The 15904-nt window shown below is 33.9% G+C and overlaps 1 protein-coding gene across 1 annotated transcript in view; it reads left to right on the top strand.

Annotated features, from left to right (window-relative positions):
- Positions 1-15904, top strand: part of RYR2 (ryanodine receptor 2) — a 685578-nt gene that overhangs the window by 632667 nt on the left and 37007 nt on the right. Inside the window, exons 91-97 of the mRNA XM_049789034.1 lie at positions 766-833; positions 3907-4054; positions 7731-7817; positions 8522-8740; positions 10154-10284; positions 11533-11575; positions 15309-15442. Of these exons, the coding sequence (XP_049644991.1) occupies positions 766-833; positions 3907-4054; positions 7731-7817; positions 8522-8740; positions 10154-10284; positions 11533-11575; positions 15309-15442 (830 nt within the window). The remainder of the gene's footprint in view (positions 1-765; positions 834-3906; positions 4055-7730; positions 7818-8521; positions 8741-10153; positions 10285-11532; positions 11576-15308; positions 15443-15904) is intronic.

Below are 15904 nucleotides of genomic sequence, written 5' to 3'. Positions count from 1 at the left end.
TAGGTATAAGTTGAAGTAACTATTCAGATGACAATATCAGGTTGGTTAAGCATTACACCAGGGATTTTGGTTACTCTATGTCTATTCCCAGTGCAGTGGTTTTATAGGGAATTAAAAGAATCATTGCTGTTTGCAAGTTCCATTTAGAGCATATCAGGAAATAATATAGTCATGAGAAGTAATGTGGTCAATAGATAGTAGAGGTCATATTATGGTAGAAAAATGGAAATAGTACTTTAAATAGTACTTTATATTTAAATATAGTTGAATGTATTCAAACTCAAAACAGTTTGAGTCATTCGATGAGTCTTTGCCAATGGGGCAACTTGACCTTGATAGGTAAGACTTAAGTAGATGAATAAAAAAAGAAGAATATTTTTGAAATAGCAAAAATGTTGAGTCAAGAGATATTTAATTTCTGCTAACATGGTAAATGTGGAGTTGGAATTTGTATTCAGAGTCACAAAATTAGAAACATATAGAGCAGTTGATCCTATATGCATGAGAAGGAATCATTTTATAGGTTATATTCATATATATATATATATATATATATATAGGTATCAAAGTAATAATATAGTGGGTAGGGCATTTGCCTCGCATGCAGATCTGGGTTCAATTCCAGATGGTCTCTCAAGCCAACCAGTTGTAATTCCTGAGTCAGGAATAACCCCTGTGTGTCTCTAAGTGTAACTGCAAAACAAATACAAAAAAACAAAGGTGACTTGTAATCCTCTACCTTCTTTCCCCATTGACTCATTCAAGGAACAGAAAGCAAAAGAAGAAGAAAAGGAAGAAAAGGAAGAAATTAAATCTGAACCTGAAAAGGCTGAGTATGTATAGTGTCTGTATGTTTTTATTTTATCAAATATCTTCTTAGAAAATACTATACAAGTAAATCTATTTTCTCATAGAGGTACTCACAAATGAAAGCTTCATTTAGAGAGACACAAATAAATGCCTGCAATGGGCTGCTCAGTATCCTCTTTCTCACAAGGATATTGTTCCATGTTTCTTCCCCAACACACAACCCACCAGAGATTGCATACACTCCGTTCCTCTCAAGGATGATTATCTCCTGCCATTTTGTGATGAAAGCCATGCATGCATTTCTTTTCTTGTAAAAAATCTAGAAGGAAAACCACTGAATATATTGTGTAAAAACTGTAAAAAAATATATTGTGTAAAAAAAATTGTGTGTTCCTCAAAGTGTTGTCCTAAGGTGGGATATGCCACTGTGAATCTGATCCAGCAGATCTGATATGGAACTCATGTTACAAGGGTTCATTTTCATTAATATTCCTCATGGGTGCTTGGGCACAAAGTTATAAATGTAACCAGAAAAGAAAAGAAATGAAGATATTGGTATGACAATAGATGCACAATAGATGTATAATTTTTATAAAATATAATGTCTCTCAATTATTGATACCTACATCTTTTCTCAATTTTAGTTTCATAAGCACATTTTGAAAACTTAGCAAAGTAAAAACTTTAGTTGCCTTGTGTCCCTCTTCTTATAAAATTTAATTTGTCCTTCTATTCTTTTATTTTCATTGACTAATACTGTTAAATTTCATGTAAAATTCATATTTTTATGTTTTTGTTTGGTTGTCTGTTTTGAGACCATAATGGGCAGCTCTCCGGGGTTACTCCTGGCTCTATGTGCAGAAATCACTCCTGGCAGGCTCAGGGGACCATATGGGATGCTGGGGATCAAACCCAGGTCGGCCATATGCAAGGCAAATGTCCTACCCACTGTGCTATTGCCCAAGCCTCCAAAACTCTTTTTTTTTCTGCTTTTGGAGCCATAACAGGCAGCACTCTGGGGGTTACTCCTGGCTCTATGCTCAGAAATTGCTCCAGGGACCATATGGGATGTTGGGAACCAAACCAGGGTTTGTCCCAGGTCAGCTGCATTCAAGGCAAACACCCTGCCACTGTAATATCATTCCAGCCTCTAAAACTCATATTTTTAAATGTTAATTTATTTTATAGGCTAAAGTAAACTATGGGCTATGCATATATGATTCTACATTTTAATATATAGCAAATATTAAGCAAAGCTATATTATACTAGAGAGTTTTTAGGTAGCCAGTTTCTGTTTTACCAGCTGGATCTTTACCAGGGTTAATAGGTATGCTTTGCACAGAGCCAACCCTAGTTTGATTCCAGCAGCCACATGGCTCCATGAGCATTGCCAGATTCAATCCTGGAAGCTCCCCAATCCCATCACAATCAGGTATGGCCCCAGATGCTCTTGAACACTGTTTGGCTTGCACAGCACTGCATATTTGAAACCTATCCTTCAACTGTAAACTCAGTTAAGTGAGAATTTCTGAGCCTCTTGATGGTATGAGAGAAATTACTCGTATTAATTACTACTACTAATAGTACTAGTAATAGTACTAGTGGGTAGGTACTTGCCTTGAATGCAGCAATCCCAGTTTCAGTTCCCACTGCCATATGGCCCCCTGAGCCTAGTTAGGAATGATTCCTAAGCATAGATTCAGGAGTAAATCCTTAGCATCACTGGGTGCGGTTCAAAAAATGGGAAAAAATAGTCTTTGTACCTCCTGAGCACCACTTGGGAGGAACTCTCCTCTCATCCTCCTATAACATTATCAACACTTCTTAATTCCATTAATGTCTGCAAATTAATATACTGAAACTAACTGAGGACATAGCTGAGTAGTAGATCTTGTGCCTGACATTGGCATGTGTGAGGCCCTGGATTCTATCTCTAGCATCAAACTACAACAAATTAATATGTTAACATTATTTATGCATGTGAGCAATCAAATATATGCACCTCTGATTTTAAATCCTAGTGGCTAGGCTGCATAAAAACTGAGCTTTAAACTCATAATTTAAAAAAAAGGCTTTGTCTAATAAGTGAAATCATAGGATGAGTCAAAAATATTTTTTTATTTTTACTTTTCATATTCCTGTCTTGAAACAACTTGTATATATTTTAACCACTGCAGCATAATGTTTTATATATATGATAAAATACAAAAATGGCAGATTCAGTGATTGCAAAATGTTTATAGTTCTACAACTGTTTTAAACCTCTAAGAACTATTTTTAGAACAAATATTGTTATACAAGTATCACAGTTACAAAATATACTGTTAAATTTAATATAAGTGGCTGGAGCAATAGCACAGTGGTAGGGCATTTGCCTTGCACACAGCCAATCCAAGAATGCCAATCCTGGCATTCCATATACTCCCCCAAGCCAGGAGCAATTTCTGAGCACATAGCCAGGTGTAACCCCTGAGTGTCACAGGTGTGCCCCCCTAAAAATATAAAATCTAATATATGATAGGATTTTCAAACTATATATTACATTCCATTTACTTTTACAGTATTTGATGCATTGGGCTGGAGCAATAATATAGTTTGAGGGCTCCTACTTGCATGTAGCTGATCTGGGCTCAATCCCTGGCACCATATTCTTTCATCCCCAGTACTGATACCTGAATGCAAAGCTTGGGGTAAGCTCTGAACAAACCTTTAAAGTTTAAAGTTGTGACCTCAAAACAAACACAGAACTATTCAGCGCAATACAATTCAATAAAATTAAAATTATGTATGTGTAAAGTCATAATAAAAAGTCATTTTTTTCTTTTCCAGTTAAATGATTTTTGTTTAAATTGAAAGGGAAAGTGTTATGTATAGATATAAACACACAGCTTAGACAACACACACTAAGTTTAAAATTCATAGAATTATTCACTTACAGGAGGTTATGATGAGCATTAATTCCTAAAACTCATTGATAGAAAATAGGCTTTCAAAATTATTAATGCAATTTAAGTATGTTGATTTATATATTTTGGTACCATGCCTATCTATATCTTTTGTTTCTTGGTGACTTAAAATTTTCATTCTGCTCACAGAGGAGAAGATGGAGAAAAGGAAGAGAGAGTCAAAGATGATAAGGGTAAACAAAAATCAAGACAGCTCCATGCACACAGATACGGCGAGCCAGAGATTCCTGAGTCAGCATTCTGGAAGAAAATTATAGCCTATCAACAGAAACTTCTAGTAAGATGTTTTAGAATAAATCTCTTTATTGATATATCATGAGACCATAATGATTCAAGACCATCCAGTGACCGTTCACTAATCTTCCCTTGAGTGATCATCAGGCAACAAAATAAGTCCTGCAAGTATCTATTATTGCCCATATTGTTGTGTTTATTTTTTATAATAGATGCCTTTGGCTCACCATCCCCTATTCATTCACATTATTTGAAAAGATCTGGTTTGATAAGTGGGGGCATGGTGCTTCAGGTCTTCACACAGAGACCTTAGAATAGTCACTAAATATATCCTGAGGTTTCAGTATTTGCTTCTCTGTGTGAGACCCTGCTAAATAATAAAGAAAAACATGAATCTAGGACATAAGGAATTTATATCCGTGTTCCACATCAAATTTAATAATTATTTCTAGAAGTCTTTTCTTTTATTTAAAATTCCACTATGGAAATATTAACGTCTAAGCTGTCAACTTTTGATTGACTTTAAGGTCTATTCAAAGTTATTCCTTAAATAGAATTTTGTAATGCAAAAATAATAAAGAAACATTATATAGGGTCAATGCATTTTATCAAAATATTCCTTCAATTAATAAATGAAAACTCATAAAATGTATTTAACTCTGTCTCTATTCATAACTAGTCAAGATGAAGTTCTTAAAAGAAAGACTTCTCATGTGTACATTTGTATGTGCATAAATATGATATATAATATTTTAAAACAGAAAGTGATTGGGAGAAAACTTTGTAATAAAGTTAGAAAGGTACTTAATGTTACGCCTAGAAATTAAGAACATTTATCATGCAATAAGATTATTTGGAAGATAAAATTATATTTAGTATTTTATAGTCTTTGAGAAACAAAATAGATCATTGATAGATTTAGGATACAGCAGAATCTCATCAATGAAGAAAATGGTTTGTGTTCAATAATTATATATTGTAACATAAATGTCCATGTGTAACATATCTTTTATTATTTGTATAATTATATTTTATTATTTTAATTATGTTTGATTACTATGGTATATTTTCCTGTATTGCTCAGTACAAAGCACATTGGATATAAGTGTTCTTTTTTTAAATAGATCTGGGTAATCACCAATCTGATGTATTAGTTGTCATGACTACAACTATAGATAGTATAGGGCATATGATTGAAAGAACTCTTTATAACCTGAAAAAGCTTCAGTGGATTCTTGAAACAAATTTTATATAAAATGTGTAGCATCCATTGTATAAACAAGAATTTACAATTTTTATTCCATAGCTAACCCGGAATTATTATCTTCTCTTATATATACATGATTCCTATTTCTTGTTTTTTCTTTGCATTTTGTCTCTCTCTGCTCATCACTTTGCATGTACAAATGACAGCTTATGGCAGTGTCAACTCACACAGGTCCCCTATCCTCCATACCTTCCCAATCTACCCTTCTTCCACTTCAACCCATGTCTTTTATTTTTCCAAGAATATATGTGACTAAGGAATCTGGATATGTGACCTGTGTTGTCCTAGTAAGCTTTTGCAATAAAGGCAGAATCATCTGTGAGTTGAAGAGAAAATTAATATGGAAGTATGCATGGAGAAGGAAAATAAAATGTACTCTGTTTATATAAGACTTTGTGATATTAGGGGCCAGAGCAATAGCACAGTGGTAGAGCATTTGCCTTACATGCAGCTGATCCAGGATGGACCTGGGTTCGATCTCCAGCATCCCATATGGTCCCCCAAGCTAGGAGCGATTCCTGAGCACATAGTCGGGAGTAACCCCTGAATATCACCGGGTCTGGCCCAAAAACTAAAAAAAAGAGAAAGAGAGAGAGAGAAAATAGAAAAAAGGTCTTTGTGATATTAGAACTCTTTATATATCCAGTTGGATAACCAATAGATCTGACTCACTTAATATTGATGCAAACACTTGAACTAATCTTTGTACTTTCGTCTAAACTCACTTCTCCAATATTTTTGCCAGCTTAATAAATGATGCCAGAGCCAGAGAGATAGTACAAGAATTGAGGTGGTTTTTTTTTTCTGCATGTAGCCAACTCAGTTGGATCTCCAACACTTCATAGGTTTCCCATATACTCCAAAACTGATTCTTGACAATAGGACAAGGAGTAAACATGAAAAAATCCAAGTGTGACTACTAAACCCCACCAACACTAAAAATGTCACCAATCATTTACTTAATTACTTTGTAATCCAGTCCAGAGCTATCATATGCACATTATTTCTTTCCCACCCCAAATGCCGACCAATAATAATTCTGTACTCTCCATTCAAAATTGAGACTGCTCAATTTTATCATCTTCAAATTTACCACTTAGCACCAGCCACCACTCTGTTCATCTTTCCCTGCACTCCTATAATTTGGCTAATCCCTGTTCTTTCACTCTTGCCTTCTATCATCAATTTTTCTCACAGTAATTTTGAAGCATCCTTCAAAATTATAACACAAGTTTATTAAACTTACATCAGGTCTCCTAAAGGTTCCTTATATAATCTCAGATAAAATAACATTTCTAATTATATGAATAATATTGATACATATTTATTCATAACAAAGTTATGAGATATTTTGTTGTAACATTTTAAAGAGCATAAAAATGAAGCTGTGAAACTGTTCAATTCACTTGGCCACAGCTCACAGTTAGTGAAAATGCAGGGCTGGTATGTAGGTAGTATGACTCCAAAACTTAAATAGAATCCCTTAATTGAAAGAGACAACACAACTTTTTTTTGGCTTTTTATGTTTTGAGGCAGGGTTCAACTCAATAATACTCAGGAATTACTCCTGAATCTGTCATCAGGAATTATTCCTAACAATGTTCGGGATATCCTAAAGGATATTAAGAATCTAACCTGAATTGGACTCATGCAAAGCAAACATGGGCCTGGAGAGATATTCTCAGCGGTGTTTGCCTTGCAAGCAGCCGATCTAGGACGAAAGGTGGTTGGTTCGAATCCCGGTGTCCCATATGGTCCCCCGTGCCTGCCAGGAGCTATTTCTGAGCAGATAGCCAGGAGTAACCCCTGAGCACTGCCAGGTGTGGCCCAAAAACCAAAAAAAAAAAAAAACAAAAAAACAACAAAAAAGCAAACACCTTACTCACTGTCCTACATCTTTGGTCCCAGGGAACAAAAACTTTTATCAAGGTTTAAAAAAACAATTTCCCCTGTGCATTTCCCTTCATTGCGTAAGTGTTTCTTTCTTATCATTCCTTAAACACACAAATATTACTCTAAATTCTGTACCTTCACCCTCAACATTCTCTCTGTCTCAAACTCCTCTCAAATGTTTGCTTGGCTTATTCCCTTGTGGCATCTAGGCTTAATGTCATCTCCTGAAATAGATTTTTTATGACCATCTTAAAAAGCCACACATTTGACACACACACACACACACACACACACACACACACACACACACACACATCCTTAAGTCCTTAGCCTAATGGATATTTCTCCAAGCATTTAGTATTCCCTAATATTATGTTTTCTTCATAGTGGCTCAAATATTTCTTAAGTCACTATTATTTCTTTAGTACTAAAATGGTATCTGGTACATAGTAGGTACTTGAGATATAAATTTGTATAAATGAATGAATGCTTTATTTAAATTGTCTGCAAATTTCACATCTCTTCACTCAGTGATGTTTTAATATTTTTTCACCTTCAGAACTATTTTGCTCGCAACTTTTACAACATGAGAATGTTAGCCTTATTTGTTGCATTTGCAATCAATTTCATCTTGCTTTTTTATAAGGTATGTATATTTCATATTTTAATAACTAGTATAAACTTACAAATAGACTGAATTTAATGCAAATAATTTATAATTGCTTAGCAAAATATCTAAACTCATTCTAAAATACATTTGAATAAATCAGACTTAGTGGTTTTCTAAGAAAACAGGGATGCATTTGTTTCTCTGAAGGAAATGAGAAATGTTTAGACAAAGTGGATTTAATTTGGAATATGGTTTAACCTACAACAGTGGTCTTCAACCATCAGTCTGTGGCAGTTTTCAGGTGTCAAAATGTTAAAACGAACAGTGATCTACAGTTTGGTTATAACTGCCAGTCCATGTACTAGTATGCTAGAGAGGCGCCAGTCAACCGGTATAAAATGATTATAAAAACTCATCAAAACTGACTACCTATCCTATGTATATTATGACTGTGTATGCCTTATTTATATACTTTATTGTTTGATAATTGAGAAATGACTTAGCCATTTTATCCTTTTTATGCATGTATTATTACCTTCAAACTAACTCTTTATTAGGTTAGAAGGAATTCAAAATGTGTTTTCATTGGTTTTTGAAAATCTGCCTGTTCCTTTGCTTTTAGTCATTTGTTATGCAGAAATTTATATCCAACTATTTATAATAAGGCTGGTTTCCCAGTGTTTGTTAAGCTGATATCTTTGAATATGTACACTAACTATACTTCCAATGGTTTGAATCAGGTCTCCACTTCTTCTGTGGTTGAAGGAAAAGACCTCCCCACTCGAAGTTCAAGTGAAAATGTCAAAGTTAGCAGCCTGGACAGTGACTCAAACAGGATCATTGCAGTTCACTATGTACTGGAGGAAAGCAGTGGTTACATGGAGCCCACATTGCGTATCTTAGCTATTCTACACACTGTCATTTCTTTCTTCTGCATCATTGGCTACTACTGCTTGAAAGTAAGATAGTAAGGCACCAAAGTACCTGTATGTGCTCATGTGTGTGCATGTCTGTTACTGAATTTCTGGAGAAGCATAAATAAAGAACACATGGGATTTATTGAACATGTTCCACAAATCAACATCTGTGGAGCAAAGGAAAAACATATAATTAAGTGGAAAAAAATGGGCTACAAGATTTATCCTAAGGCACAGTCAAATAGCTCAAATCTGAAACTAAAGCCCCTTTAGTGTGTTCTTTGGCTTGGTTGGGGTGATGTGATAAGCTATTGAGTGAAGGCTGATGTGAAAAGAAAATATGATCTTTGACTTTCTTTACTTGGGGGCAATAACTCACATAATTGCCAGTTTCACCCATAACTTGACCCCACAGATATGACCTACCCACTCTTTCTCTAAGAATTGCTCAGTATATTAGGAATTATAGACATCCATTTTACAGAAACTAAGAGTCTTTTGGTTTATTCTGTTATTAGTTATATATCTATTTCAGATGAAATTCTTTGCAGTTTGTCACATTTCTCACCAAACATAAAATAAGTCTGTACTTAGAGTCTACTGAGGGAGCAATAGAGTTTGGTGAATAAAATTTAAAGCCATTTCTCTGAGTGCTTAGGGCTGTTTATTACCTCTTCAAAGCATTTTATCTTTCCCTAGCAAGGTCCATTTTCATTTTATTGCCTTTATTGAATGTTCTTTATCTCTGATTCTGAAGCTTCCAGAAGATATATCAGGGTACTGTGTAAAAGGATAGTATGTAAATTTTTCTTAAAAACTTCTCTTCTTTTTTTTCCCTTGTTTTATGAGGTGAATATTCTTGACTACTTCCAGAAGTCCTATATCTTTCTTCTATCTGTGCCTGTATAAGTCCATACTAGTGAAAGATAATCAATATGTTTGAGACATTTTGGAAAACTGACAAGATTTTTGCTGGTGTTGAAATTAAAATGTAGCTCCTAGTAGCATGTGGATGTATTGAGCATATTATTAAAAGAGTCCTGAAGTAAATCACTTCATTGCTTAAAAAATGTATTTTGGAACACTAGAAACATTTTTGTATTTTATTGTATAATATATACAAATATATGCACAATAAAGCATTTTGCTTATTTTTTTTCAGCATTTAAAATTATTTTATTATTGTAATTACCTGTGATCTTCTATATTTAAAATGTGTATTTATAAAATTTATGACTAATACATATTTGTAAGATTTATTCTGTCATCTTTTTTCTAAAGCCTTCTAGATGCTTCTTTATGCCTAAATATAGCTGTTTAATTTTTACTTAAATTTTACCCTTATGGAAGTAACATGGGAAATATATTTTCAAAAAACTGTTTCATAAAGATAGCGCCCACAAGAGATGCCAGTAAATCTAAACTAATATTAATATGTTTATTTCTCAAATGTAGGTCCCATTAGTTATTTTTAAGCGAGAAAAGGAAGTAGCACGGAAATTGGAATTTGATGGACTTTATATTACAGAACAGCCCTCAGAAGATGATATTAAGGGCCAGTGGGATAGACTTGTAATCAACACACAGTGAGTAAAGGATTTTATGAGACCTTTCTGAATTCAAAGTTTTTTATAAAGTGCTGAGACATATAATACTTTGCTTGAGTTCCTGCAGATTTGTCAAAAGTTTTGCCAAGATGAATAATAGTTATATATTCAGCCAAGTAAAGCAAAAGACTAAGTGCCATCAGACTCTTAATGGATACCTTCAATTTTGACCTCTGTGTTCTGAAATCCTTGATCAAAAATCTATGAGCTCTTTTCCAGGGCATTGATGGAACCCAATCTCCATTACTCAGTGTTCAGGAAAGCCGGTAGCAAGGGGTACATAACCTATAATGCAGGGTTATCTAATTTGTAAGCCCAGAAGAAGTAAAATATATTAATAAAAATGTGTAGCATTAAAAGCAAAATATTGAATTCAGCACTTCTAGTGTGCTTGAGTTGTAAACTTTCAGTTGGTACCATTAAGTTATCTGGCACACAGCTAGCTAAGAATCATGTTATTTTAAACATAAGAAATTCAAGTAATTTTTTTATACATGAATTATTTAGTCTTCAGAAACATAGAATTAAAATGACTAGCTGCTGCTTAGGTATACTTGACAAAAGCTTAATTTTAACAATAAAAAGTAATAATGATGTAATATGTTGAATATTTTGTACAATTTAAAAGGGAAATATGGTAAGTCGTTTCACTTATTTTAATTCTTTATATCTAATAGATTATAAAATTTTAAATAGGAATGACTTATTTGTACATATTAAGTGTTTATTATCTATGTGTTTTTTCAGTAACTTTGGTTTTTAATACTAAATCTAATTAAGTCTAACCTACATGAATGATATATTAAATCAAGTTGCTAGAATGGTGCTATGATGCACATGGTCAAAAATTTCTTTAAAAAGTAACTGGTAGAAACTAAGTATTTTTTGCTTCAGAGAGAAATATAATTATTTTTATTTATAATTTATAAAAACATAATTAAATATGTATAATTAAAAGTATAACAAGCAGCTTACTAATAATTGTTTTCTTATTTTCTATTAGTCAATAATCTTTTTACTTATATGCATATATTTATGTTAACATTTAAAATATCTTATATGTATTTTATATCTACAAATTAAGGACATGCTACAAAACAGATTCATTGTAATTCTTATGATTGGAAGAACATATTTACATTTATTTTAATTATTTTGTATATTTAAGCAAAGTTATTACCATTTTTGAAATTATAGTGTTAATGTCTATACCTTCATACCTTTTAGGTCATTTCCCAACAACTACTGGGACAAATTTGTTAAAAGAAAGGTAATGCATCTTAGATGAAATAAGCACTTTATTTTTCTACAGCACAATTAATATTTGAATTTTTATGTGGTTTATTATATGAATTAGATAGCATGCTATGCATCTTTAGTTTATTAATGTTATTTCAAAATAGCAAAAATATAGACTCTGAGTATTAGCTTCAAAATAATTTCTAAGACATTCCTACTTTATAGCTATAAGTAAATATTGGTTCATTTGTCCAGCCTATGATACAGGTGAATAAACAGCTAATTGTTTAAGGAAACTAACTTGGCTGAAGGTCATTTTACAATAAGAAAGCAAGTTAAATTACCAGGCATGGAATCTCTCTTCAAAATAAGGAAGTAGGGGACCAGAGTGATAGTAAAGCAGGTAATACACTTGCCATGCACAGAGCTTCCCCACATTCAATCTTTGACACCCAAAGTCATTTTCTGAGCACCAACAGGAGTGATCCTGAGTGCAGAAACAGGAGTAGACCTTGTGTACCACCAGGATGTAAATAAATAATCACTGAATAAAATAAAATCAGAATATCAGCTTTGAATGTAACTCAAGCTTAAAGCATTTGCATTGCTTCCGGTGGTGACTCTAAATTATCTTAGAAGTAAGAATGTTGGTAAAAATTGAATTTTACTTTTTATATTTCTGTTTACAAAATATTTATGAAGCTTTATTCTTCTGATGTAGATAGCTTCAGAATGCAGTAGAAAGGAATACTGCAGTAAAGTTTTGCTCTGGCTGGTGGGGACCATCTTGTCTTCTTTTTGCCACAAAGAATTTATTGTAGAACACTTTTTAAAAATATTATATAATAGAGGGCAGAGTGGTGGTGCAAACAGTAAGGTGTCTGCCTTGCTCACACTAATCTAGGACACACCGCAGTTTGATCCCCTGGTGTCCCATATGGTCCCCCAAGCCAGGAACGATTTCTGAGCACATAGCCAGGAGTAACCCCTGAGTGTCACCGGGTTTGGCCCCAAAACAAAACAAAACAAAAAGACTATATAATAGTATTTATACATTAAGATACTGTATTCACTTTTAATATCAAAAAGTTTAACAATCAACTCTAGTTTTAAAAGACAATAAAGAGACGGGAGAAATAGTATGAGGATTAGATATTTGCCTTGCATATTCTTCACCCAGTCAAATTACTATTTGGTCTCCAGAGCACAGCCAGGAGTAATTTCTGAACACAGAAATAGGAATATGACATGATTACCACCAGATGTGACACCAAGTCCAACTTAAAACAACAAAAAGGCAATGTATTTATTGATATTAGTTAGGTGCAAGAATTTTTATTTTTATGTCTTATGCTTTGCATTATATCGTACTACATTCAAATGAGACCATAATTTTGAGGGAATAATAAAAAATAATTAAATATTCTTATTATTTGGAAAAGAGAGAAAATACAGTGGGAAAGGTGCTTGTTTTACATATGGCTGGTTCTGGAATTTCATATTGTCCCCAAAACTGTCATGAATGATTCTCTAAGTGAAGAACAAGGAGTAAGCTCAGAGCACTGCTGATAGCCCCAAATCAAAAATAATATTTTTATTCTTAGTCAATACTTAACAATAAGGAAGACTTACTACTAAATTATTGAAACAGGAGTTTCTCCGATGGAACTTATGCATTTAGATTCAAATAGATAAACTGTAATTGTGATTAAAAATTTCCATGACCTAAATTTGGTTGAAGAAATCAACTTGTTTTCCTAGAAATGAGGGTGGGAGTATAATCCATTAAGAATGTCTACCCAGATCAGTCCATTCCATTTTTTTTTTTGGTATGTTTGGATTTGTTTTGTTTGGAGGTCACACCCAACAGTGCTCAGATGCTACACCTGCTGAAGAAGTTGTTTCTAGCTGTACAGGGTGGTAGTTTTGAGGTGTAGTTAGGGAGATGCCAACCCAGGCTGACTAAATGTGAAGCATGCTAACTCAGCCTATCAGTTGCTCCAGACCAGCCAATTATTTAGTGATGGGAAGCCTATGCAAAAACAAAATTTTTATTAACCTAAAAAGTGCATATATCTCAGAATATCCAGAGACTCAATCTAGTGTGGTCAGTTAAAGCATGGGAAAGTAAGATTATTTTTCTGACAGCAAATAGGCTTCTATGCTATATTCAAACAGTACATATTTAGAGGCTTTAAACTTCTGTTGTTTGTTTTCACATGAATGCATACACTCAGAAAATATTTCCTATTTCTGTATTCCTTACTGTCTCTCGAGCTAAATATTTTCTTTTCAACTACTCTATGTCATTGGCTTTCACATTCACTTCCTTCCCTTTCACTAGTTATCTCTTTTTGATCATGTATTTCTTGCCCCATCTTCCTAAACCCCATTTTTAGATTTGCTGTCAGTTCTCTCTTCTTTCTGCTTTTCTTTCATTACTGTTCTTCCATATGTGAGACACTCGTGGCATAGAAATTTTAGACTGTATAGTGTCAGGCACATTGAGTACCTGAATTAGCTTTGCAACACATGTAAAAAGCCTGGCACATGTGACAGAAGAGAGATAGTGGTCAGCCCCATGCCCACAGTGGTCTCTGCAGAAAATCATTGGCTACATGACTTCTGACCCAACTCTTGCTAAACTTTTTATTTTTGCTTGTTTGTTTTTGGGTTTTGAGTCACAGCCAGTGGCACTCAGGGTTATTCGTGGCTCTGCACTCTGACATTGCTCCTGGCAGGCTCGAGGGACCATATGGGAAGCTGAGAATCAAACCAGGGTTCATCTGGGGTCGGCCATGTGCAACGCAAATGCTATCCTGCTGTGCTATCTCTCCAGCTCCAACTCTTGCTAATCTTGAGTGAATCATATTTTCTAAGAACAATTTCTTTATCTGTAGAATAAAATTCTAACAATACAAAACTAAACTACATAATGCAGTTTTAGAAGCAAAAACATATTTAGGTTCTTAGCATAGTTCCTGATACATGGGGCCAGAATAGTGGTGCCAGTGGTAAGGCTTCTGCCTTGCCTCTTAGCTTAAGACAGACCGCGGTTCCATCCCCCAGCGTCCCATATGGTCCCCCAAAACAGGAGCAATTTCTAAGCGCATAGCCAGGAGTGTCACCGGGTATGCCCCCCCCAAAAAAAACAAAAAACAAACAACAACAAAAATACCATAATTCCTGACACAAAGTATGAATTTAGTAGAAGCTGTTTTCATTTTCTTACCCAGTTATCTCATCGTTCTCTTTTTGTCACGTTCAATTGTCTCAGTTAAATTAGTGATCTTGTATCTCATGTAGCCATTACTTAAAATTCTGTAAGTTTTATTTGATTTATATGTAGTGTGATCACCCAGGAACCACAAACTAGATAACTAGATAATTAGGTGAATTTAAAAATAAATCAACTGTATAGTTGATATAAGTTAATTTTTTTTGAGAAATCTCCATATTGTTTTTCATAGAGGTTGAACCAGACAATACTCCCACCAACAGCAGATGAGGATTCCTTTTTTTACCACAGCCTTGCCAACATGTTTTATTCTTACAGGCATGAGATATCTCATTGTCTTACATTCTCTAAAGATAAATCATTATTAATAGTATTGCAAACCTTGAGAAATACAATTAATAAAATTTTCTCAATTAAAAATAAAATAAAATGTTAAATAAATAAAAATACATTTTTGTATGCACAAAAATCAGATAAGGTTCATTAATTCTGGAGGTCAATGAAGTCTTTCTTTACCACCCACCAGGTTATGGATAAGTATGGAGAGTTCTATGGCCGAGATAGAATCAGTGAGTTACTTGGCATGGACAAAGCTGCTCTGGACTTCAGCGATGCTCGAGAAAAAAAGAAGCCGAAGAAAGACAGTTCCTTAGCAGCAGTGTGAGTGCTGCCTGGGGGGTTATACTTCTTTCTGGGTTCAAATAAGGAATGAAATAAGTTTATAAATTCTTCCTGGGGTATTAATTTCCTTTACATCATGTCAAAGTAATAAAAAAGAGATGAGAGAAACTGAAAATGCATAAAAAAATTGACTTTTCATGCTTCTGAATACTTTGAACTCTAGAATAATTTTAATATGCATTAAGTTGCTTTTATATTGCTCACATATGGCCAGAAAAAGTTAAGAATATTTATGTGGGGCTGGAGTGGTGGCACAAGCAGTAGGGCATTTGCTTTGCACATGCTGACCTAGGATGGACTGTGGTTTGATCCCTCAATGTCCCATATGGTCCCCAAAATCAGGATCGATTTTTGAGTGTATAGCCAAAAGTAACCGCTGAGCTTCACTGGATGTGGCCTAAAAAACAAAACAAAACAAAACAAAAGAAAGTTTGTTTTTAG

The sequence above is a fragment of the Suncus etruscus genome, chromosome 15 (genome assembly GCF_024139225.1).
Source record: "Suncus etruscus isolate mSunEtr1 chromosome 15, mSunEtr1.pri.cur, whole genome shotgun sequence".
Lineage (NCBI taxonomy): Eukaryota > Metazoa > Chordata > Mammalia > Eulipotyphla > Soricidae > Suncus > Suncus etruscus.
This window is presented reverse-complemented; position numbering and strand designations above follow the sequence as displayed.